This window comes from Hypanus sabinus, chromosome 14 (genome assembly GCF_030144855.1).
Source record: "Hypanus sabinus isolate sHypSab1 chromosome 14, sHypSab1.hap1, whole genome shotgun sequence".
NCBI classification, from domain to species: Eukaryota; Metazoa; Chordata; class Chondrichthyes; order Myliobatiformes; family Dasyatidae; genus Hypanus; species Hypanus sabinus.
The window spans coordinates 3,241,193-3,268,653 of NC_082719.1; the positions used below are offsets into that span (position 1 = coordinate 3,241,193).

Sequence of the window (27,461 nt, forward strand, 5' to 3'; positions counted from 1 at the left end):
TCCTGTGCCTAACCAGTACATTATGGAGTGGATGGGAGACATTGTCCAAGATGGCATGCAACTTGGATAGCATCCTCTTTTCAGACACCACTGTTAGAGAGTCCAGTTCCACCCCCTCAACATTACTGGGCTTACGAATGAGTTTGTTGATTCTGTTGGTGTCTGCTACCCTCAGCCTGCTGCCCCAGCACACAACAGCAAACATGATAGCACTGGTCACCACAGACTTGTAGAACATCCTCAGCATCGTCTGGCAGATAAAGAATCTCAGTCTCCTCACTGCTGGGTTTTCTAATTTGTTCTGTGTTTCATTTAAATACATAGTTAGTTACATAGTTTGTTTTTCTAATCTTTTTAACTATTTCTAATAAACTTAACTAATTGGGGCAGCCATTTAATTGGGCTGAAATGTACTGGCCCCACTGTGTCCCAGTTAATCGACATCCACTCTGTGTTTTGTGTGTGTGTTTATATCTGTCTGAATATATGTGTGTGTGTGTATGTGTATGCATACACATGTGTACAGTACTATGCAAATGTCTTGGGCAACCTAGCTATATTCAAGGTACATTTATTATCAAAATATATATACCTTATACAAACTGGAGTTTCATCTTCTAACCCCAAGGTCATATAATGTATACGTGTGTGTGTGTGTGTGTGTGTGTGTGTGTGTGTGTTTATACACACACTAGATAAGTACTGTGCAGTACTGTATGTGTGTATGTATTTATATAAATGTCTGTTTTCTATATTTACTGCTGATAGATCCAGCTAATTTTTGACTGCATTACCTAGTTCTGATCTCCACACATTAAAAATAATAATATCCTTCTAATCGTAATAAAGCCATTTAATATCTTACAATATATATTAAATGGTCCTTTAACCATCTAAATTCCATAGGAGTTAGTTTCTTTAATCATGAGTAAATATTTACTTTTGAAGTATACACGTATATCAATCTATATATCACATTAATGCAGCTTTCCTTCTAAGTCAATCTGTGATTCTTAGAAAGAACTACATGTGAGCATAGTAGTACTGGTGATGTCTGTTGCTATGCATATAAAATTACTGATCACTGGGAATGGACTGCAAGTCTTTTTACATCTGTTCTTTTGAGATTTCAAACATTTGTATTCTTTGAAGGGCCGAAATGGGTAACCACTTTTACCTATATTAAATCAGTTGCCACTATAATGTCAATTGATTTGAGCCAGTTGTCTTACAACAGTGCCTACAGCTGCAACAAATCTGCATATATGGCCTTGCATTACCCCATCTAAGTTTTTTGATTGATAGGTCAGATCTGGTTCATCAGGGATACTCAAACGGCATTAATCACGTCCTGCTAAAGAGATTATCTGTCCATTTCACATCGAATTAGTGTAGCTAATTCCCAACTTCCTTGCATTTCAGCTTTTGTTAAAGGTCCTTTGAGGATCTGAAGACTTTATAAATACATTTCCTTGCCCACTATTTCAATCACCACTTTGAAAACTGATTGAGACCATTAGGCATGCGATCAAAATAGCTTCACGGATATTACTATCATAAATTTGCTACTGCAAAAAAGGTGACCTGGAAATGTTTTAAGAAAAAAGGGAATTTGCATTAAATACAGTAGCCATGAAATTAATGATCATGTGTAACAAGCTGTACTAATTTTATCCATGTGTATTATTTGAATAAAAAGAAATTTAATTAATGTCATTCTTCAGGCAATCTCTTAAGATATGTACATTTTCATTAATTTTGCAAAGTAACATAAAATATAATTGTATAGGGATTGTGAAGCCACCTTTGAAACGTTCACGTTCTGCTCCTGATGGTGGAGATGATGACAACACAGAACCTTTCCTTGACCAGGCTTCTGAAGCAAGTTCAGTGGAAGAAGAAGAGAAGACCGATAACCAAACACTCTTACGATTATTAGAAGAGGGAGAAAAGGTACATAAACCAATGAATATCTTTTTATCAGAGGTGTAGAGAAACCTCAGTATGGATTTAAAAGAAATGAATAGATAGAGACAAGCTTGAAATTTTACAGCAAACAGATTAAGTTTCCTTGCTAGAAAAATTACTGTTTTTTGGTTTCCTTTTTTATATAAATAACAAAAAAATGTTGTTTGACTGGCTACATAGTGAGTATTTTGGGTAAAATGGGAAATAACTGTAGTATTAAGATTTTAGCCCTTTCTGCTCCAGATTAATGTAGTTGCTGGCTAATGCAAGGTAATTTGAATGATGGTTAGAGTAATACTACCCGATCCAATATCAATCAATGGTAATGCAACAAATAGATTTCAAATGACAGAACTAATATTAGTGATATAGTTTTGCAAGATGATTTTCTCTTGTCAGATGATTTGCAGTAGTGGCCTAGTCTGTCATTACATGCTCACTAGATTTACTTTTTTTAAAACTTCATTGGAAATCAGCCCAGAAGATTGTGTATATTTCATTCCTTTGAAAAGAAACTAGACTCGGGAAGGGCTTATTCTAGGCAATAATATTAGCTTGAAATGCAAGTATGAGTTAAGCACAAAGAACACAAAATAAAAACCTATTTAATCATGTCACCAGTCTCCATTTTGAAAGAGAAAAAGATCTACAGTTTTAAAAAATCATAGTATCCCAGAGTAATAGAAAACTGACTAGCTGACTTCTCATGGACTGTGACTAATTTACAGTCTTTGCCCAAGAGTGGTTGGCATCTACTTAAGTTTGGCTGCTGATTATCCGAACCAAACATTGCATGAAGCCTCAAGAGTCTGGCCAGCTGTTGGGCCCAATATCAAATGAGGCTCTGAGACTGACCACTGGAAAGACTAACACAGTGAAGGCTGTGCTAGTTCAATTTCCATCTGAATCTGATAGCATGTGAAGTCCCAGAGATTGATCACCAGATGGGCCTGGCATCATGAGACCAGGAGGTAATGCAAGTTGCTAAGGCTTTAGTAATAATAAAATTAATATTGATAATTATAGTGCATATGTTGTCCTCCTTAAGTTCTGAAGTCACAGCTTTGCTGACAAATGTAGTCCTCATCACTATGGTTTCAAAAGTCACTACAATTCACCTTTTTTTGTATTTGGACTGGCCCAGGTATTCACGTAGCCCCCATTTACCCTCCCCTTCACGTGAAAAAATGAAGCATTGAACTTCAAGGTGAAAAAGTACCCCTTTGACTGAATTAAAACAGGTTCAGCTAGGGACAAGTGCTGTTTTGGGTGGATAATTGAAAACAATTCTGTCCAGATATAGATTAAATTTTGTAGTGCTAATACTTCCGAAGCTCCAACCTTTTATCATTATCATTCTACACTTAGGGATTTGCAGCCATGTAAGGTATTATGGAGAGATCCAATGATTTAGGTATTTCCACAGAATGTAATTGTTAGTTATGTGGAATCATCATTTTTTTCTAGTCTTCAGCTTGTGGCTGCATAAGTATGTATTTCAAATCCTGAGGCTTCTGCATTTAAGTTGCAATGCAAATTGGAAGTTCAGAGCAATGATTGTCTCCAATGAGAAAAGGTCTGAACACCTTCCTGTGACATTTAGTGTTGTTATCATTCTCCCACCATCAACATTATTCCTCATTATGGGAGTCATTATTGAGCAGAAGTTCTGTGGCTACAAGAGCTGCTCAGAGTTTTGTATTGAGTTGGAGAGCCTTAGAATCATAGACAAGTACAACACAGAAACAGGCCATACAGTCCATCTAACCCATGCCAAAATGATTTCACCTGTCTGCTCCCATCAATCTGCATTGGGACCATAGGCCTCCATATCCCTACCATCTGTGTACCTATCCAAACTTCTTAAATGTTGAGATCGAGCTTGTGTGCACCACTTGTGCTGGCAGCCCATTCCACACTCTCATGGTCCTTTGAGTGAAGTTACCTCTTAAACACATCACCTTCTACCTTAAACCCATGACCTCTGGTTGTAGTCCCACCCAACCTTAGAGGAAAAAGCCTGCTTGCATTTACCCTATCTATACCCCACACGATTTGAAAGACCTCTGTCAAATTTCCTCTCAATCTTCTATGTTATGAGGAATAAAGTCCTAACCTATTCAGTCTTTCCTTATAACTCAAGTCCTCTGGACTCGGCAACATACTTGTAAATTTTCTCTGTACTATTTCAACCTTACTTACATCTTTCCTATAGGTTGGTGACCAAAACTGGACACAATACTCCAAATTAGGCCTCATCAACATTTTTTACTACATCAACATAACATCCCATTTTCTGTATTCAACACATTGATTTATGAGTTAAAAAAGAATGATATATTCAGCAATCTGGAATGTGTTGAAAGAGAAATAAAGTTAATAACTCTGGTCACTGGTCTTTCGGCTGAACAGTATAAGTAGGAAAACAAGTATTTTTAATTTGCAAAGTCCGGGAGTGTTTTGCAAGTATTCATCATCTGAAACAATGCTTACATCAGAGAACCATTACTGTCTAGGGCAGGGGTTCCCAACCTGAGGTCCACAGGTCTAGGGAGAGCTCAAGTGGAAAAAAAAGAGAGAATGGGAATTGGTTATCAGAGGTCAGTACTCAAGATAAGATACAGAACAGCTAAATGAAACTTGAAAGGTTAAACAGCATTAATACAAACTAGATATAAAAAGGAAACACTAGCAAAAAATGTACTGTCATTGGGAAAGGCATTTCCTTTTATCAACATATTTTCATTGTTAGTACATATCACTTTAATTTGTTTATGAAGAGAGTACATTCTACAGTGAACTTTTAGTGCAAAGCCTTACCTGTTGGAAGTATACAGTATAAGACTGATTGTCAATTTAATTGTCAATTTTTCAATATGGTAAGATCGAACATATGAGTTATGCATTTCCAGAAATATTCTTCTATTAGGTGTGTACTGCACCTGCAGCTTAAAATTGTAGTGACCCCTTTTGAATGTGGTATGTTACGTAATTAATTTATGCACATTCTCGGGATTGATGGTTCAACCAGATAGAACAAAAAACATTTACTGATGTAGATGAAAGTCCTGAAGTAGCTCATTCCATGATTTCAACATAACATCCCATCTTCAATGTCTCACTAACAATAATCATTAATAAATTTCATAAACTGAAAATGTCATTACTTGAGGACCTAGATTTCCTGATTCTCTTCTTACAAATTCTTTCTGGTGATATTAGTGTTTCCATTTTATCTGCCAGAAATTTTATATTGTGAATTGCAAATTATTGCCAGTGCTGGATATCTAAAAGAGAAAATGATCCTGTAATCTTTCAGGAAATAAGGGAAGTTTTTGCGAAAAGATGGAAGTTTTGCATAATTATTAGAAGAATTCCAATTTTTAAAGTTTCAGTGTAACAACAATGTCGGTGATGTAGATTTATCAGGGGACTATTAACAATAGTATTCAATAAATAGGTTTGTGGTCTGTTTTAGATTCAGCATATTTATCGATGTGCTCGAGTACAAGGGTTGGATACCAGTGAAGGACTCCTCTTGTTTGGGAAAGAACATTTCTATGTGATTGATGGTTTCACAATGACTGCCACCAGAGAAATTCGTGACATTGAAACATTGTCTCCAAAGTGAGTTTTTGCAATGTTCAGCTTTGGTATTCTTTGAGTTAGTTGTCCTGTATTTGTATATTAGGTGCCTTTAAGTTGCACAACCTGCCTTCTCTGAACTACGGAGAAGTTTTTTGTTTTTGTAGACTGCTGTGTGCCAAATGAAAAACAGATTTATGTTTTCTATTTCTCGAGAAGAGTTTCCTCCTGCTCCAGACCCATGACAGTGTCTGAGCACGATGACCATCAATCCTAACCTTCCCTCTACTTAATTCTCAAAGGTGCAATCCTTGAGCTCCAACATCAGAGATTTTGTTTTTGCCTTCAACGAAATATCCTCTGAAGACTTTAGAAACCTCGCCTTCTGTAAATAGCAATCTTCACACTTCTCCATAATAGCTTCATTTTCCAATTAATCACCAAGTCACTGATGGTGTATTCTCCCTTGAAATAGTGCAGGTGAGAGTTCAGAGTTTGGGAACTGGGGTTGTTTCTTCCTCCTGTTATGCGGTAGAAATTGACTGGATCATTGCTGTCCAGTCCTGATGGGGGTCTCAGCCCAAAATGTCAGCTGTTTACTCATCTCCATAGATGCTGCCTGGCCTGCTGAGTTCCTCCAGCATCTGCAGATTTCTCGTATTTGTGATCGTATTAAGAATACGTGGTCTCAATTCACAAATGAAATCAAAAGCGAATCAGTACCACTGTCATGTCAAAATAATAAACTCAATTGATTTGATATTGCAACAACCCTGTTTCTTCAGGAAGCCTAAACATATTGGAAAGGTAGAGGAAGCAGATAGACTTGGAGGTCATTACAAGGTAAAATTCAAGAAAATAAATGGATAGTCAGTGTTTTGGATTGAGCCTCTTCCTCTCGATCTTCAGGGAGCAGTGTCTCAAAAAGGCAGCATCCATTATTTAGGACCTCTAGCACCCAAGGCATGCCCTTTTCTCACTATTACCATCAGATAGGAGATACAGAAGCCTGAAGGCACACTCTCAGCGATTTAGGAACAGCTTCTTCCCCTCTGCCATCGGATTCCTAAATGGTCATTGAAACTTTGGACACTACCTCACTCTTTTTAAAAATATACAGTATTTCTGTTTTTGCATGTTTTTTAATCGATTCAATATACGTAATTGATTTACTTGGTTATTATGTTTTGTTTTATTTATTATTATAGTTTTTCTCTCTGCTAGATTATGTATTGTATTGAACTGCTGCTGCTAAGTTAACAAATTTCAAGTCACATGCCAGTGATAATAAACCTGATTCTGATTCTGACATTCTAGATGAAGGATTGCAGCCCGAAGTGTCATAGGTCCATTTCCCTCCATAGATGTTGCCTGACCTGCTGAGTTCCTCCAGCAATCTCTTGTGTCTCCTTCATGCAAGGGTTAATGTATAAGAAGCACTTGATGGCTTTTGGCCTGAACTCACTGGAGTTTAGAAGAATGGGGGGGGGGGGGGGGATCTCACATAAACCTATCAAATATTGAAAGGCCTTGACGGAGCGGATGTTTCTTGTACTGGTAGATTCTAGGACCAAAGAGTACAGCCTCAGAATTGAACAGTGTCCCTTTAGAACAGAGATGTGGAGGAATTTTATTAGCTGGAGAGTTGGTGACTGTGGAGGCCATGTTATTAGATATAAATAATGTAGAGGTTGATAGGTTCTTTGTTAGTAAGGGTACTAAAGATTACTAGGAGAATGCGATTGAGAGAGATAAATCAGCAATGATGGATTGGCAGAGCAGGCTCGATGGGCCAAATTGCTTTCCTTCTGCTCCTATATTATATCATCTTAAGGATTTTTTCCAGTATTCTTTTTTACCTGTGCTCTGCAGTCATTGCTTGAGATTAGGGTGTAGTCCTGTGGTGCTTTCTGCCAGCCAGTTATCTGTTATTCATGAGTATTCTTGTATGAGCATAAATAACAGTTGTTGACAAGATATTGAACCATGGGTTGGATTTATCTCAACTAATCCAGAATGCTGTCTTATCTACTGTACTTTAACAGATGTGTTGCTAGCAGGACTTATTGTGTAATAGCCAGAAAAACAGCCACCAACTGATAAACTGATTTTGTTATTATAATGCCCTCTACAGGGCGTACTAATTGAACACTAGGATTCTCTGTTACTGAAAATACTAGTGGAATCTAATTTAAATTCAGTTATATTTTATGAGGTAACTAGTATTGACATACCTCTGGTTTGTTTTTTTTTAGCATGCATGAGCCAATTATTCCCAGAGGTGCACGGCAAGGCCAGAGTCAGCTGAAGAGGACTTGCAGTAAATTTGCTTATGAAGACATCAAGGAAGTACATAAGAGACGGTATCTGCTGCAGGTGGGGATTTCCCATATTAAAAGTATTATTTTTACATGCATTAATAAAATCATCTGTTTTATTTCTTCTGATTCTCAAATTAACATCCCTTTCAGCCAATTGCAGTTGAAGTTTTCTCTGGTGATGGACGAAACTATCTTTTGGCCTTCCAGAAAGGAGTTCGAAATAAAGTATATCAAAGGTAGGAGGATTTCCTGTGTGAAACTATAGCTTTCAGGGAGATTTGATGAATTGAAGTGTATTATGTTTATATTTGATGTATGTACAATAAAATACTTCGTTATTTTAGTTATATCAAAATGTTCATAGCCTGTTTTATTAACAAGGTAATTTGATACTTCTTAAAAAAATCTTTGCTTATTGCTGTATGTCCAGAAACACTGTAAGTGGGTGCAAATACTATAATTAACATACAAGATAATACAATGTATTACAAAAGCTGCAAGTTTATATATTATTTGCATTTCTCTCTGCATAAATATTCTAAGTGTAACCTTTTGTTTTGCTACTGAAACAACTGGCGAACGTTAGGCTACTTCTAATTCCAGTTCCATCGGTTTCTGACAAACTCAGTATTTGATATGTATATCCATCTGTAGACCATAAAAGGAAGATATAATTGTTTTTAAAAATTAGCTCCATTTTTTAAAACACCAGACACCTCCATAGCTGCCTGTGGCAATGAATTCCACAGGTTCACCCCTCTTCTGGCTAAAGAAATTCCTCCTCATCTCTGTTATAAATGGATGTCTCTCTGTTCTGAGGTTGTGCCTTCTGGTCCTAGACTCCCCCACTTTAGGAAGCATCCTCTCCACATCCACTCTATCTGGGCCTTTCAATATTTGATAGGTTCATCTCAATGATTCGCCTCTTAAACTTCACCAAACTGCTGGGATGCACTACTACCCCTGATAACCCATTCCAAGCAGCTATTCACTCTATTTAAAAAAAAACACCTAACTTGACCTCATGTCACCTTTAAACTACCAAGCCTTACCCCCTCCCTAAACCTCCTGTGTTGTCAATTCTTGATGATAAGATCTGACTGTCTACTCTACCTATACCTCTCATAATTTTAAAAGCCCTTATCAGGTCTCCCCTCCAACCTTTTCTTATAGTTCATACCCTCTAATCCAGACAGCATCCAAATAAACCTCCTCTGCACCCTTTCCACACCCCATACCCCTCATTTACTAGGGCGACTAGAATTGCACACAATACTCTCTGTGTGGTCTGACAATTTTTATATACCCGCAGTATGATTTCCCTATTCTCATACTCAACACCCCTACCATATCCAGTTGTCTAACCACTTGCTGGCTATTCCTAAGCAAGCCATGCATTTCCACGTGCACATAAATCCTATCCTTCCCTATACTCCCCAGTAGCTTCTTTACCTCTGATAGGAAACTCATTGGCCTATAATTTCCTGGATTATCCCTATTTCCATTCTTGAACAAAGACACAATATTTGCTACTCCTTTGGGACCTCGACTGTTGTTAGTGAGAACAAGAAAATCCTTGTCAAAAGTCCTTGAAATCTCAGTTGCTTCTTTCAACATTCTGGGATATATGCCATTAGACCCTGGAGACTTACTCACTTTAGAAGATTCAGTCTGACCTTTTCCTTAATCTCAAAACATCCCAGTACATTGGCATGCCCCGCTCTTCACTATTCTCCAATTCCTTCTCAGTAAATGTGGACACGAAGTGCTCAGTTAATACTTCAGCCGCTTCTCCTGATCCCAAGCACAAATTCCCTCCTTTATCTTTAAGTGGACCTACCCTCTTCTGAATTATTCTCAATTAGTATAAAATACCATGGGATAATCCTAAGATCCTGCACATCAAGGACATTTCATGGTCCCTTTTGACATCCAAATCACCTGCTTGGGCTCCTTGCTACCTTTATTCCACAAATGCTCAGTCTGATTTTAGCTTCCTAAAGCTAGCATATACTGTACCTCCTTTTCTTTCATAATTAAATTTAGGATTTCTGGGGTTTTCCAAGGTTTCTTTACCTAACTGTCCTTGTCCTTACTGGAACATGCAGATCCTGAACTCTGATTAACAGATCTTTATACAACTCTCACGTGTCAGACATGGATTGTCTTGACAGCATCTGCTCCCAATCAGTGCCCCTTAGCTCTTTTATCCTCTGGTAGTTTGCCCTCCCCCAATTTCAAAGATTCAAAGTACATTCATTATCAAATTATGCATGGAGTATACAACCCTGAGATTTGTCTTCCTGCAGACAGCCACAAAACAAAAAAACATCACGGAGCACATTCAAAGAAAACATTAAGCATCCAGTACCCCCGAGAAAAACAATTTGTGCAAATGGCAAAAAAAAAACAAGCATATAACACACGGAATACTAAACATCAAACCACAGAGTCAGCAAGACAGTCTAGGAATGTTCAGTGTAATTCATTTGGTGCTGTATCGTTCATTGACTACAGGCCACAGAGCCAGTCCATCCCAATCAAAATTGTGCAAAAGAGCAATTGAAAAAAGAGCAACCAGAAATACATGTAACATGAACTGCAGAGTCCTCTAAAAATGAGTCCAATCTACAAACCAAGCCAATTAAACCTTGCCCATGATCCAAGACTCCTGCACCTTCCTCCAGCAGTAGCCAGAGAGAAGGAGTCTGGTCAAACACGTGCGGACGGCACTGAACACCCACTTGCCTTCTGCTCTCATCCTTGTTGATTTCAATCTTGCTCAATGATTTTATTGGCAGGATCGGTGAGAACCCGATAGCGTGTGAACATGGGTTCACACTCCACTATTAGGCCACACACTCCATTCTCAACCATGCCGCATTCCCTCAGAGACAGCAAAAGCACCAGATCGCTCATTTGGCCCAAAACCACATTATCAAAATGTAAATTGCAGGCTCTAATTGCACTCAGTTTAGAAGTAAAAGTATATTTTTTTTTAAAAAGGAAGTAGTGTAGCGGTGTGCTACACGCAGCGCTGCAATGACGACACGGAGTCGGTGAGCTGCAGTTGCAAAAGAGATTTATTCAAACTTCACTACCTCGTTTTAAAGCCTTCCTGATCCCACCCTCCCCGGGCATATTCACAGTCCCGTCCCGCGCGCGGGCTTTTCCCCTTGCTGGTGAACCAGGCTTGGCCTCCATGCCGGTGCGCGCCGCTTTGTGAGCCAGTTCGAGTGCGCTGGGAAGTGGGTCGCCACAGTAGTTTTTTTTTTCTTGATCTGTCTACAGGATATGACCATTAGTCACGTTCATTGGTGGTGCCATCTTGCCATAAGTTTTAGTACCTTACCACAAGGTCCAATCATATTATTAGTCGTAACTATCTTAAAACATAAAGTGTTGTGGTCAATATTCACAGAATGTTCACCGACTCTCCGGTTCATCACCTGGTCTAGTTCATTTCCCAAAACTAGGTACAGTATGCTCTCTCCACTAATTGGGCTCTCCACATACTGTTAAAGAATCCCTCTTGAGTGTGTCACATACCCTGTGACCAGGTTACCAAACCAGCAGAAATGAAATAATACATTGGAGTCTGGTGGTACTGTAACTAAAAGTGTTTATTAGTAAACTAAGTAATACAGTACTATAAAATGCAAATATATATATATATAAAAAACACAGGTTAGCAATGATATATCACATATACAGAAGTGTGGAAATAGGAATCAAAGCAAGCTCTATTGAAAATGAATAGTCTTAAAATGGTGTAGAGTTCAGTTCAGTTAAGCCGAGGTAGTAGTTGTGGCACCGTTTGGGGGGGAAGAGAGAGCGAGAGGTGATGCAGTTGCAGGCAAACCTTCCGTTGTCTTCTTGTCCTGTTGTGGTCACTGACTGTGACCCCTCTGTACCAGGCCAGACCATTCTTCAGTGGTGAGCCTGTCACCCAGGCAAGGGTGGACACAAGCCCCCACCGGTCTGCCTTCACACACTGTGAGCCTCTGATCGATCCTCCAAACCCCTACCTTCCTGTGGGTGCACAACGCTTTTTCAGTGTCCCGTGGTGTGTCTGCCTGTGTCTCAGCAGACTTGCTTTTCATCGCCCCCGCCGGGGTACCAGCCATCCATCAACTGTCCCATCACCTGGTCCCGCCTTGCTGTCTCAGCAAGAATCTTACAAGCAGGCAAAGGAAGTGTCCTTGGAGCAAAAGTAAATAATCAGCTATGGAGCCATAATTTTAAATCTTTGTCTCCCTCTCTCTCATATCTGCGCTGGGTGCCCACTTTTCTCTCTCTCTCTCTCTCTCTCTCTCTCTCTCTCTCTCTCTCTCTCTCTCTCTCTCTCTCTCTCTCTCGCTCTCGCTCTCGCTCTCGCTCTCGCTCTCGCTCTCTCTCTCTCTCTCTCTCTCTCTCTCTCTCTCTCTCGCTCTCTCGCTCTCTCGCTCTCTCGCTCTCTCGCTCTCTCGCTCTCTCGCTCTCTCGCTCTCTCGCTCTCTCGCTCTCTCGCTCTCTCTCTCTCTCTCTCTCTCTCATTAACAGTACGAACAGTGTCCAAAAGCCAGTATCATTCTCCCGCCATTTTAATGTGGTTGTCCACAGAAAATATGAACCCTGGGGGTACCTAATAAGTGCATCAAAGAAATCCTGATCCTTCTTTCTTTCTTTCTTTTTCAATCTTTTTATTGAGTTTCATATATATATAAGAAAAAACATAACATAATAATGAATAGGTTATAAATACAATAGACTTGAAATTACATTAGTAATAGGATAATAATATCCTATTAAACATCAACAAAAAAAGTACATTAATCAATCAAGTCTATATAATTATATATGAAAATAAACAAAAATAATCATCAAAAGAAAAGGAAAAAAAAATTTGAAAATGTATAAAAGAGAATATATATTGAAAAAAACACTAAACTAAACTAACATGGGCAATAATAACAGTTTATAAGTATATGATAGTGTCAAAAAAAACTCCGGAACTCCATACCTGAACAAGAATAAGAGGAGAGAAGGTCTGAAAAAGGCCAAATTAATTCATATGAAAATGTCGAATGAACGGTCCCCAGGTTTCTTCAAATTTAATTGATGAGTCAAAAATAGTGCTTCTAATTTTTTCCAAACTCAGATAAGAAATAGTTTGAGAAAACCACTGAGACGTGGTAGGAGGATTTACTTCTTTCCAGTTTTGTAATATAGACCTTCTGGCCATTAATGTTACAAAAGCAATCATTCGTCTGATTGGAGGGGAAAACTGATTACCATCCTCATTTGGTATACCAAAAATTGCAGTAATAAAATGAGGTTGTAAATCGATATTCCAAATTGAGGAAATGGCACCAAATATGTCCTTCCAATAGTTATGTAAAGTGGGACATGACCAAAACATGTGGGTCAATGAAGCCACTTCTAAATGACATCTGTCACATTGAGGGTTAATATGAGAATAGAATGGAGCAAGCTTATCTTTAGACATATAAGCTCTATGTACAATTTTAAATTGTATTAAAGCATGTTTAGCACATATAGAAGAGGAATTTGTAAAAATTTTTCCCATTTATCTGTTGATATATTGTATCGAAGTTCTTTTTCCCATTCTTGTTTAATTCTATCTGATATTTCTGGTTGTATCTTCATAATCATGTTATAAATAAAAGCTACTAATCCCTTCTGACAAGGATTAAAGGTGAAAATCAAATCTGAGAAATCCAATGGAGTTGAATTGGGAAAAGATGATAGAACTTTATGTAAGAAATTTCTAATTTGTAAGTATCTAAAAAAATTAGATTTAGGTAATTTAAATTTGTTGGAGAGTTGGTCAAAAGACATCAAAGTACCTTCAAAAAAAAGATCACGAAAACATTTTATACCTTTCCTTTTCCATATGCTAAAAGCTTGATCTGTCAATGAAGGTTTGAAAAAAAAGTTAAGTAAAATAGGGCTATCAAGAACAAAGTTTTTCAGAGTAAAAAACTTACGAAATTGAAACCAAATTCGTAGTGTATGTTTAATAACAGGATTAGATATGTTTATTGAATTTAACTAAATCAGCAGGAAGAAAAGAACCAAGAACGGAGAATATAGAATATCCCTTTACCTCACTACATTCCAAATTTACCCACTGTGGACACAATGGTGAGTCCAAATCTAGTTTCCAATACGTTAGGTTACGAATATTATTCGCCCAATAGTAAAATCTAAAGTTAGGTAAAGCTAAACCACCATCTTTTTTAGATTTTTGTAATTGCCTTTTACTTAACCTGGGGTTTTTATTTTGCCACACAAATGAGGAAATTTTTGAATCAATGTTGTCAAAAAAAGATTTAGGAATAAAAATTGGTAAGGCTTGAAATAAATATAAAAATTTCGGTAAAATCATCATTTTAATAGCATTATTCCGACCAACTAATGATAGTAATAAGGGAGACCATCTTGTAGTAAATTGTTGAATTTGATGAAGCATAGGTAAAAAATTCAGTCTAAATAAATCTTTATATTTCCTGGTGATTTTTATACCTAAATAGATAAAGTTATCAGTAACAACTTTAAATGGTATCCTGTCATTCAATAAGGTTTGCGCGTTTAAGGGGAATAATTCACTCTTATCTAAGTTTAATTTATAACCAGAAAAACTACCAAATTGAGCCAACAAGGATAAAATAGCGGGAATAGACCTATTAGGATCAGAAATATATAACAGCAAGTCATCAGCATAAAGTGATAATTTGTATAACTTCTCTTTACGGGTGATACCAAAAATATTAGGAGATTCACGAATAGCAATGGCTAAAGGTTCTAATGCAATATTAAATAATAAAGGACTTAAAGGACAACCTTGTCTCGTACCACGAGATAATTGAAAAAAAGAAGATCTATAATTATTTGTAAGAACAGAAGCAACAGGTTTATAATATATTAATTTAATCCATGATATAAAATTAGGACTAAAATTAAAGTTTCTCAATACATTAAATAAGTATGTCCATTCAACTCTATCAAAAGCTTTTTCATCATCTAATGAGATAACACCTTCTGGGGTTGTGGGTGATGAAGTATAAATTATATCAATCAATTTTCTAATATTAAAAAAAGAATACCGATTCCTAATAAAACCAGTTTGATCTTCTGAAATAATCTGTGATAGTACCTTTTCTAATCTAATGGCTAAAATTTTTGTAAGAATCTTAGAATCTACATTTAATAATGATATAGGGCGATAAGATGCACATAAAGTAGGATCTTTATCTTTTTTAAGAATTAGAGAAATAGTAGCTTCATAAAAAGATTGAGGTAATCTCTTCTTAACAAACGCATCATTAAAGATTTCACATAACCAAGGAGAAAGCAAAGAAGAGAAAGTTTTAAAAAATTCTACAATATAACCATCAGGGCCAGGAGCTTTCCCTGAATTCATTGATGAGATAGCCTCTCTTATTTCGGCCATAGAGATAGGAGCATCAAGCAAGCTACGATCTTCATCTATCAGTTTCGGAATATTCAAATTGTTAAAAAAATTATCCATCATGGACAGGTCACCATCAAATCCTGATTGATATAAAGATTTATAAAAATCTTGAAAAGTGTTATTGATTTCTTTATGATCAGTAGTTAAATTACCGTCTTGTTTACGAATTTTAATAATTTGTCGCTTAGTCGAAATAGCTTTTAATTGATTAGCTAACAATTTACCAGTTCGATCACTATGAATATAAAATTGAGCCCTGGTCTTGATTAATTGATTCTCAATTGAAGAAGATAATAATAAGCTATGTTCCATTTGAAGCTCAACTCTCTTCTTATAAAGTTCTTTGGTAGGAGTAACGGAGTAAATCTTATCAATTTCTTTAATTTTATCTACCAATAAAGCTATATCTAAATATCTTTGTTTTCTTTTGCCAACGGAATATGAGATAATTTGTCCACGGATAAAAGCCTTGAAGGAGTCCCAAAGTATTCCTCTATCAATCTCTTCCGTATAGTTTGTTGAAAAAAATGTCAATTTGTTGTTTTATGAAAGTAATAAATTCTGGATCTTGAAGCAAAGTAGCGTTGAGTCTCCAAGATCTAGTATTAATGGAAGAGTCCGAGATCTTGATAGATAACTTCAAAGGTGCATGATCCGAAATGGCAATAGAATCGTATTTACAATCAGTAACATCTGTTAATAAACGATGATCAATAAGAAAATGATCAATTCTAGAATAACTATGATAAACATGTGAAAAAAATGAAAATTCTTTATCCTTAGGGTTCAGAAACCGCCATATTTCAGTAATTCCCAAATTGACCATAAAAGAATTAATAAGTAAAGCTGATCTATTCGGAAGAGTTCGAATAGGTTTAGATCTATCCATCGAAGGATTCAAACAACAATTAAAACCTCCACCCATTATCAACATATATTCATTTAGATTAGGAAGGGAAGTAAATAAACGTTTAAAAAATTCAGGGCAGTCAAAATTTGGAGCATAAATATTAACTAGAACGACTTTTCGATTAAAAAGTGAACCAGTTATCAACAAAAATCTGCCCTGTAGATCAGAAATAATTTCATGATGTGTAAACGAAATTGAGGGGTCTATAAAAATAGACACATGCCTAATTTTGGCGGTACAATTCGAGTGAAATTGTTGATCCTTCCAGAACCTAAAAAAACGTTGATTATCCTCCCTCCTAATATGGGTCTCCTGTGCAAAAATAATATTAGCGTTCAATCTATGGAATACTTTAAATTTTTTTTACGTTTAATCGGATGATTTAAACCATTAGTATTCCAAGAGATAAAATTAATAGATTTATCCATCATGCCAATATTAGTTGTGTGTATCATAAAAGGTTAAAAAGATACATAACCCATAATTCAGGAAGAAGGAAAATTGATTCAGGATCATGACACCTCAACAATATTAATAATTTAAAGTCGGCCCATAAACTAAAAGCAAAAAAATAAAAAGCAAAAGCGTGAAAAAAGATCCCTTCCCCCTCCCCCCACCCTTCGAAAGAAAGCCAAGCGGCAGGCGCATAAACTAATACTAATATTACCCCCATTTCAAGATGGCAGCTCCATAAAAAGATTTTAAAAAAACTATATAACACCCAGATTAAGATATAGGGTTGCGAAAAGAAAATATATATCAGTCAGAATGAAAAAACTAATATAATAAAACAAACAATCATTAATAAAAAAAAGTATGAACATTAAAATTTGAAAGTGTAATATACCTTTAAAAAAAAATTCCATGTTCAAATACATGAAAGATGCCGTTTCAAAAGCAAAGACTTATGGGAAGAAGAAACGACATTTTGAAAAAGCCATATTACAAAATATAAATATAAGTTCAGCAATCTATTAAAAAAATTTTAGTAAAAAAGTTATCAAAATAGAATTTAAAAAAAAGATTTAATAGACACTACAATATATATAAAAAAAAGACTAAAAAATTCAAAACATTCGTCCCATTTCTAAGTACAGGCAGACAAATAAACGCTTACAGAAAGCGAAGTCTTATGGGAAGAAGAAACGACATTTTGAAAAAAAAAGTAATTCATTATTACAAAATACAAACGTGTATAAAAAAGGATATTATAAAAATTAAAAGAGCATTTATAAACAATGATAATAGTAGTAAAAAAAAAGAACCAGACCCGTAGATCAGGATAAGAAGTTGTAACCCAGCTTCATAGGTTAAAACTTAAAATGAGATGGCATCCTCTCTCCGAAAAATCTTCAATATAACACATAGTTCAAGTTGCACTAGAAGATCGATATTCTTCAACAAATTTCTTCACTTCTTCCGGAGTGTTGAAAAATTGTTGACTGTTGTCGTTCAGCGCAATTCTAAGCTTCGCTGGATACATTAAAGCTTGTTTAAGTCCAATCGAGTGAATCTCTGCCATCACTGGTTTAAAAGCGATTCTTGCTCTCATTACTTCGTATGAATAATCCTCAACAATTCGAAATGTGTTGTCGTTGTGAGAAATCATACCTTTTTTACGAGCTAATCGAATTAGAAGCTCTTTCTCACGAGGATAATGAAGGCGTACAATCACCGCTTGTGGTTTAGCACTCGTAGTCGAAAATCTCGCAACTCTGTGAGCGCGATCGATAACAGGTTTAGCTTGCAAACCTTCATCACCGAAAATTTCCCACAATAATTTAGAGAAAAATTCAGTTAAATCACCGGACTCAACTTTTTCGGGAAATCCGATGATACGCAAATTCTGTCTGCGAGATCGGTTTTCGAGATCAGTAATTTTAAACTTATACTGATCCATAGTTTTAACAGTTGACTCTTCTCCAATGCTTCAATTGTACGTGCTTTTTCACAAATTGATTTTTCAAGAGTCGTGATCTTATCTTCATGCCTCTGTATATCTGATGCCTGCAATTGAAACTTAGTTTCAAGCGATCTAACAACTCCTTCAAGTTCAGATATTTTCGTGGTAAGCTTATTTTCCAAACTTCCCAGTTTACTTTCCAATTTACCTTCTAAACTGCCTTCCAAACCCGCAAGTTTAGCATCCAGAAGGCTAGCAATTATGTCGATAGATAAAGGATCCTTAGACGATTTCTTGCTTGTAGCCATTTTAAGTTTGACAAGATTAGATCAAATATTATTTTAGGAAAAAAAAAGTTAATCAGAAGTAGCAACTCATATGATTAAGTTCGAAAAGATTTGATTAAAGGGTGATTATAGTTGAAAAAATGAAGAGCGCCTAAAAGGCAGATGTTTACATTGCCATCTTGAAACTCCACCCCGAAATCCATCTTGGTTTTTTGTATCAAGGAAATTCCAGACAATACTGGGGAAGTTAGTCCTACACTCTGACAATCCTGTTGTTCCTGCACATTCTGTCTACATACCTGTTCCTCCATCTCACAATGGCTGTTCTGGGTCCTATTAAAATTCTGTCAGTATAATTGCACCTACCCTATTTCTGAGCTCCATCCAAATAGCCTCTGGATGAGCTCTCCAGTATGTCTTCTCTAAGTACTGCTGTGATATTCTCCCTAATCAGTAGTGCAACCTCTCCATCCCTTTTACCTCCCTCTCTATCGTGTCTTAAAGCAATGAAACCCAGGGATATTGAACTGCCCTACTTGTCTCTCAGGCAACCAGGTTCCATTTACTGATCAAACTCTGTTCATCCTCATTGTTGTTGTTGAGTGCTCTTGAGTCGTCATCAACTCATGGCAACCCCATGGGTAGCGTAGTTGTCCATAGGGTTTTCGTAGCAGGATACCAAAGTAGATTGCCAGGCCATTTTTCCACGCAGATACTGCTGCTGCTTAGATTGAGATCCAGCCGGATTCGAACTCAGGACCATCTGCCTTGAAGTCCCAGAAATCTTTCCTGAAATTACCCCCTCTCAAGTTAAATGCATGCCATCTGGTATTAGACATTTCAATTATGGGAGTTGGCGCAGGGTTACTAAGATCAGAGAGTTAAATTAGTGGCTCGTATTGGTGTGGTGGAAGTGGGCTTGAACTCATGAGACATTGGTACCAGTATTAGGAGAGGGGCTATTCTAATGGGATTGGTTCACTTGATCCATGCTGTGACCTGGATCCTGGGTGAATCACATAACTAGGACTGCGAATAGGGCTTTAAATAGTAAAGGGTGGGTTCAACAGCTTGGAAAAGTATGGATAAGGTAAAGGGGAATGAGAGTGGAATGCAGGAGAGGTTACTGAAGTTTCCAAAATAAAGAATAGGATAAAAAGTTTAGAAAGGGAGTTTAAGTTCAGGGAACTTGGATTCAAAATTGAAAAGAAGGGTGGTGAGTACAGGATTGAAGTTTGAATAAGCAAAATAAGATGGTATAGCGCAGTTAGAAATTGCAAGTATAATGTGCTGGGCATTAGTTGAAAGGAGGTCACAGCTGGGAATGTAACATCCAAGGATACACACTTTATTGAAAGGACAGGCAGGTAGGCAAAGAGGATACTTGAATGCACAGAATATACAAAATAAGATAGGTGATTAAAAAATGGCTTACAGGGATAAGGCAAGAGAATAGGATTGAGAGGGAAAGTAAGTCTGGTACAGTCGAATGATGAGGTAGACTCGAATGCTCAAATAGTCTAATTCTACTCATGTTTTATGGTCATTAATTTTATGGATGAACCTCCCAAGTGGACTCGTGTCAAATACTTTACTAAAATCAATGCAGACATCACTCACAGCTCAATTTCAATTCCTCAAAAAACTGAATCAAGTTAGTTAGGTGTACAATAACTTGCCCCATGTAAAGCCATGCTGACTTTTCTAAATTAGGTCATGGTTTTCCAAATGCTCATGGATCCTGTGCCTAAGAATCCTCTCCTGTAACTTCCTTATTACTGACATGAGACTCATCAGTCTATAGTTCCTAGGATTATCTCCTTTTTCCCAGAATTATTTCTTACTTCCCTTGAACCATTGAATAATGGAATAAATTACTCTCCAGGGATTTTGTTGTTAATTAATGTTCTTAACCCATATATCTGCTAATTCTAAACTATTAAAGTTTTCATTAAAGGTAAATAACAATTCTTTGAGGCTTATCAGTGTGCGAAAGCCAATCATTTCAATTTACAATAATGTTTGTGCTGCAGATTTTTAGGTGTGGTTCCCTCTTTGACTGACAGTTCGGAGTCTGTTTCTGGCCAGCGGCCCAATACGAGTGTGGAACAAGGGTAAGTGGAGTTCCAAAAGTGCCTGGGAACTCTTTGGCTGCTTCATTTTCTTTTGAGATTGCATTTTAAATAAGTGAAATAGTTCTTCATGCTTTCAACATGTAATTCTTCAGTTTTATCCTGAAGATTTTGGCATTACAAAACAAAGTCATTAACGCATGACCAGCTGCCAAGAAGCTTTTTGATTTATCTGCTTCTGTTAGGACTTTAATAAACATTGATTTATGTAAAGGTATTAACTCTGAACATTTGCTAATGGTGGAATTTTAGAATCACTCATTGCTGCTGGAGGATGACCCTGTTCTTTTAATATTGAACAGCACAATGTGAATAGTTACCAAGATAATAACTGAGGTACTTAACAGATCCTTCAGGTAGCTACCTCATAATTAGTATCCCATGAGTGATTTTAGATAACTCATTGAACTTAGTAAACTTAGAGGTGAGAACATAGACAAAGCATGCAATAGGAAAATCCCACCTTTTCATTACTGACAAATCTGCGTTCACTCTCAAAAACAATTCTGCAGTCTTCTCAAGGGGCTGTGTTGTGCTGTGTTAAAAAGGTCATTTGGGATGCACAGTAATGCAATGGTTAGAATTACAGCGCCAGTGATCGGGGTTCAATTCCACTACCAGCTCTTAAGGATTTTGCACACATGGGTTTCGTCCAGGTACTTTGGTTTCCTCCCACATTCCAAGGATGTACAAGTTAGTAAGTTAATTTCTCACATTGATGTGGTTAGACAGGAAGGGCCTGTTACTGGGCTATGTTTCCAAATAAAAGAAATTAAACAGAATTAAATCTGGGAAACCAAAGAGCTCAAAAATAGAAATTAAAGAGAACCCTAGTGGAATTGTTCATGATTATCAAAGGGATGAGAGTAAACAATGAAATATCTTGTATTTTTACTGTTTGATGCATTACTATTAAGCAAAAGCAAATAAAAATTCACAGTCTTCCTGGAGCAAGTGGCCAAGCTATGTAATAGTCGAGTTTTTGCAGTGTCAAGCTCAGAGGAGTTTAGCTTTGTGTTTCATTTTCACATACTTCATTGATTTCCTGTTCAACTTTTCTGCCTTTTCCTTTACCATTCTCCACCCTGCCACATACACCAAAAAATGGACTGGAGGAAAGAACTTCAGTAATTTTCTCTCTATACAAGTAAATGGTCAATATAGGTAATTAGGAGGAGCATGAGAGAAATTTCAGAGTAAAGAAGTCTTAAGACTTTCTTGAGCTCCAAAGCAGTTGTCGTGTGAGTTGCATTTGAAGAGGATCCAGTTCATGTCATTTGGCCAAGAGGAGGGTTGTGCCATGATAGAAATGGCTAAGTCACAACTCTGTAGCTGCATACCAGGCTGTGTACAACCAGAATGCTCTCCACCATATATCTATTGGAATTTGTAAGTGTGCCTGGTGACACTGAATCTCTTGTGACTTCTAAGAAAGTGGAGCCAATGCTGTGCCTTCTTTGTGAATACATCAGTGAGTTGTGCCCAGACTAGATCTTTTGTGAAGTGATGCCTAAGAACTTGAAACTGTTCACACTTCCCACTATTTAGTGCAGACTTGTGTGTGTTCTCCTGACTTCATTCCTGAAATCCACAATCAATTCCTTGTTGACATTGAGTGTGAGATTGTTATTGTGACACCACTGAACCAGTTGATCTATCTCACTCCCAATCGCCATCTGAGATTCTTCCCTCAACAGTGGCATCATTGGCGAACTTATAGATGACATTTGTGTTGTGACTAACCTCAGAGTCATGGATTTTGAGTACAGCAGTGAACTAAGCACACATCTTGAGGTGCACCTGAGTTGATAGTCAGTGAGAAGGATAGATTATTACCCATCTGCAAGGACTGCAGTCTTCTCATAAGGAAGTTAAGAATCCATTTGCAGAAGGAGTTATAGAGCCTCAGGTGTTGAAGTTTTTTTTAATTAGTAGTGAGGGAATGATGGTGTTGAATGGTGAACTGTAGTCAGTAAACAGCAGTGTGTCATGTTTTGGTGTTGTCTAGCCAAATGGCAAGCCAGTGAGATGGTTCTTAACTTGAAGTCACTCAAACCACCACTAGCTTTGTTCTGACAGTCTCATTCTTCCCTCAGACCTCTGCTCACTTATCTATACTTGCTCTTAATTTTAACATTTTGCATTATTGATTTCAAGCCTTCTATGGCCCATTCCTATTCCCCAGATTGCAACCCACTTATTTGTTAATAGTCCTCCATATTTTTGCCCCTTTTCTGTCTTCAACCGTTCTAAACCTGATGCTTTAATACATTATGTTGAGGACACAATAAGATATTAAATGTTTTATTAGCATTTTCATTTTCTACTTGATAAATAATTTAGAGAATACTGTTATATCCAAAAATAACACTGTTTCAAGAAATGTATAATTTAAAACTTAAGCTGTCTGTGATAAAAACCTCTATTTCAGTGTCTGTGTGTAGTTTTAAGCAAATGATTCTTAAGTACAAAGTAAACATTTTTAATTTATCTATTCCCAGGTCTGGTTTGCTTAGTACACTGGTTGGCGAGAAGTCTGTAACACAAAGATGGGAGGCAAGTAATTAAAAAAATGGCCAAATAGAAATCAAAACAAGATCACCCTATGTGAAATAAATATGTAATATAGTGAATGAGATCTTTGTTCAAGCTTTTGGGTAAAATCTTTCAGGTGACATCTGTGCAGCATCCAACAAAATTAAGGATGCTGGAGATCTGAAATAAACTTGAAAATGATAAAGTACTCGGGTGAGGTGACAGCTGTCCATAGAATCAACATTTCATATCAATAGCCTTTATTACTTCAAAGGTACATTTAATGTCATAAAAAATGTATACAGAATACATCCTGAAATGCTTATTCTTTGCAACCATCTAGGAAAAGCAGAGGAGTGCCCCCAAAGGAGGAACAACAGTTAAATGTTAGAACCACAAAGTCCCCCCAGCTCCCCTCCCTCCTGCACATAAGCAGCATCAAGCAACAATCCACCCCTCCCCCACCAGCAAAAAAACCTCGGCACCCACCACCAAGCACTCAAGTGTGAGCAAGGCAACAGCAAAGATGCACTACCCTAAAGACTGCTCGTTCACCTGGTAATTCGACATTCCACAGGCTTTCTCTCTCCTTAATAAGGGAGAAAGAGGTGTCTCCGTTTCACAGCAAGAGGGGAAACATGACAATCTTGCTGGTTTAGGATGTTAAAAATCCTTTACGTTGCTTTTTCCGAGCACTGAGCCCAAAGATCTCTGGTCTCTAAGCATGCAGCCTTAGGTCTTCTATCTCCCCTGACACATCAGTCTTATGCTCGGACACTGACCCCTAATCTCTCCCCCCCCCCAGTCTCCAGAACCATGAAAACTGGGTCCTCCGAAGGTGAGCGGAGCTCTTGGGCTGAGCCCTTGGTGTGCTGAACAACAGCCAGTTGTGAAACCCCGAGAGCGGGTCCCATTCCTGCAAAGAACCATAGTCAGCGTGTGTTGTGATGGAAATAACTGGTTCTTTGAGTCTCAACAGTAGAGGCCTGGACCCACACAGTTTTAATAATAAGGAATTTATTTACAAGGGGAAGTCGGGTCAACACAAACAACTACAATATTCTAACAAAAAATGCTTAGGGTTAACACGTGTGGGGAAGGTCGGGTCGGCTGTACAATACACAGAAAGCGGTGTGGGGATAGGGTGCAGTTACACATACAAAGAACAAGGGAAAAGCACTACGACAGCTATCCCCCTTGACCTTGGATAGCTACGGCTCCCTTATCAGGACAAATGATAAACCTTCCCGAACATAAATCAATGCACTTACCTTCAATGAGGTGGTCTGTAAGAGAGAGCGAGCCAGGCGTAAGTCTCACCTTTTATAGCATGAGGCTGGGCGAGATAATCCAATTAAGGAGACCAATAATTTAGATGTGCATCGATTAGTTGGGAGGGACCAAAGGTTAATTGGTGTGTCCTCCGACCAGCCAGGTGGCTGTGCATCTGTCACGTGGCCAGTATCTCTGGATACAGCATGTAACTCTAGATCAAGATCTTCAAAAGAACCCTGGAAGGGAAAAGTAGAGATATTAAAGATGGAAATAGAGCTGTTTCTAAAGATACAAGCAAAGAAGTCACCTTTATTTTTAGAATGTTGGGGATATGTAGTATCTTGTCTTTTAAATGTTTCCAAAGATTTTGCCTACTTAAATAAAAACCCATTTTTAAGTTGTTTATTCTCTATGTAAAGGAATGTTATACATTTTATTATCTGTTTAAATTGGGATGATCAGGTAACATGGATGAAAATTGAGACAGATTTCCAGAGGTGGTGTAGGTATGCTTAGAGAGTGGAGCATTATGTTGGGGACTAGGTGCGTACTCAGTGTAGAAGAACAGCAATGTTCACATAGGCTGGTGACGCTGACTGAATTGACTTGAACAGATCCTTTGAATAGTTCAACATTCTCTAGAAAGTATTTAGGAAATGAGTGTGGACAGCCGAATCCATAATAATTGTTTAAAATACATGCTTACTGACTAACTATTCAGCAAAGAGCCATTAAAGATTCCTTCTGGGACCAGTTTTCACTACCTAAGATGATTTTTCAGCATTGAAGATAACAGTTTACATGAATAGCACAGCTGCAAACTCAAAACATATAAATGTCCTTCTTTAGAATGTAGAATTCATAACTCAGCTTCCCCATTCTACAAAGATCACCTCTCTAATTATCCAGTACTACTCCTGCTGTAAAAAGGAAGAGTCAGGCAGCGGCTTCCATTCCTTTTCTCACACCACACAACCATAGCTTCTAGTCAAATAGTTTGCTGTATGCAAATGAATAGCAACTTCGGCCAGTATCATCTTTGGCATGGTCTGCTGGAGAAAGGCATTGTGTATCTTTCAGAAAATCCTGAAGTTAACCAATCAGCATTGTGCATCTCCAGCAGGATCCTTGTGATGCGAAAATGGATATTTCGGCACACACTGACACATTGAAAATATGCTCCTATGTACCCTCGCTCTTCATTGTTCTACAAGCTAAACCTTTTCATTATTGAGTCCCTTTTAGTGATTGGAAAACAAAGGTCAAACGTTGGAACAAATAAGAGCCCAACATGGTTAAATTGTGGCTGCCCACACCTGTGTAATTTTCTCCCAAATCATTGTAAACTTCTGAACTCCTATTACATTGTGTCATCTTCATGACAATAATACTATGACAAACCTATGATAAATGTTTCATTATATTGCGATTATAGTATTATTGAATAAGCAGTCATGATAGGATATATTTAATTTTAGGTATAAGACAGACATACTTTATTGATCCCGAGGGAAATTGGGTATTGTTACAGTCGCACCAACCAAGAATAGTGTAGAAATATAGCAATATAAAACCATAAATAATTAAATAATAATAGGTAAATTATGCCAAGTGGAAAAAAGTTCAGGACCAGCCTATTGGCTCAGGGTGTCTGACACTCCGAGGGAGGAGTTGTAAAGTTTGATGGCCACAGGCAAGAATGACTTGCTATGACGCTCAGTGTTGCATCTCGGTGGAATGAGTCTCTGGCTGAATGTACTCCTGTGCCTAACCAATACGTTATGGAATGGATGGGATACATTGTCCAAGATGGCATGCAACTTGGACAGCATCTTCTTTTCAGACACCACCATCAGAGAGTCCAGTTCCACCCCACAACATCACCGGCCTTACGAATGAGTTTGTTGATTCTGTTGGTGTTTGCTACCCTCAGCCTGCTGCTCCAGCACGCAACAGCAAACATGATAGCACTGGCCACCACAGACTTGTAGAACATCCTCAGCATCGTCTGGCAGATGTTAAAGGACCTCAGTCTCCTCAGGAAATAGAGACGGCTCTGACCCTTCTTGTAGACAGCCTCAGTGTTCTTTGACCAGTCCAGTTTATTGTCAGTTTGTATCCCCAGGTATTTGTAATCCTCCACCATGTCCACACTGACCCCTTGGATGGAAACGGGTCAATGGTGCCTTAGCCCTCCTCAGGTCCACCACCAGCTCCTTAGTCATTTTCACATTAAGCTGCAGATGATTCTGCTCGCACCATGTGACAAAGTTTCCCACCGTAGCCCTGTACTCAGCCTCATCTCCCTTGCTGATGCATCCAACTATGACAGAGTCATCAGAAAACTTCTGAAGATGGCAAGACTCTGTGCAGTGGTTGAAGTCTGAGACACTGAAATACTGATACTGAAATGAGAGGCTGAAATACTGAGTGTTATGTGGGCATCCTGTAATGGTCCATAATAATATTATGAGATGTGTGGAATAGGCAGTTCCTAGTTTCATAAAGTTAGACAACCCACACCTGTTTTATGTTAAGTCTAAACATGCGTATTTGCACATAGAACAAAGGAACGAAGTTCATTGCATTATTTTTGTCTTTCCTTTAGAGGGGAGAGATCAGCAATTTCCAATATCTTATGCACCTAAACACGTTAGCTGGCAGATCCTATAATGACTTAATGCAGTATCCAGTATTTCCATGGATCTTGGCAGACTATGATTCTGAGGTAGGACGCTTTTCAAATCACTATTTCAGAATTGTTCACAAAAGTAAATTCGCCTAATCCTCTTTGATCCTCAGTATACAGTTTTATTTTGAATGTGTAGATGCCTCTGAATTGTCCAATAAGGTTTAATAAGCCACTTCAAAAATAGGAGGGTTAACTATATTGTGAGCAAGTTTTATTCACCAGTTTACTAACTTTTTTGAAATTGTTATTGTTTAGAAATAGCTACCAAATATTAGCATTTCATATGTAGTTTAAAATATCATTTAAGTACAGATATCAACAATTAATCTTTGCAGTTGGTTAAATCCAGATGGCATAACAAGCGAGTTTGTCAGAT

General features: G+C 37.5%; 1 protein-coding gene across 1 annotated transcript in view; it reads left to right on the forward strand.

Moving 5' to 3' along the window:
• wdfy3 (WD repeat and FYVE domain containing 3) overlaps positions 1 to 27,461 on the forward strand; it is a 354,111-nt gene that overhangs the window by 281,348 nt on the left and 45,302 nt on the right. The window contains exons 43-49 of the mRNA XM_059988693.1: positions 1,790 to 1,953; positions 5,447 to 5,595; positions 7,809 to 7,929; positions 8,025 to 8,110; positions 20,485 to 20,565; positions 23,085 to 23,139; positions 27,002 to 27,121. Coding sequence (XP_059844676.1) covers positions 1,790 to 1,953; positions 5,447 to 5,595; positions 7,809 to 7,929; positions 8,025 to 8,110; positions 20,485 to 20,565; positions 23,085 to 23,139; positions 27,002 to 27,121 — 776 coding nt within the window. The remainder of the gene's footprint in view (positions 1 to 1,789; positions 1,954 to 5,446; positions 5,596 to 7,808; positions 7,930 to 8,024; positions 8,111 to 20,484; positions 20,566 to 23,084; positions 23,140 to 27,001; positions 27,122 to 27,461) is intronic.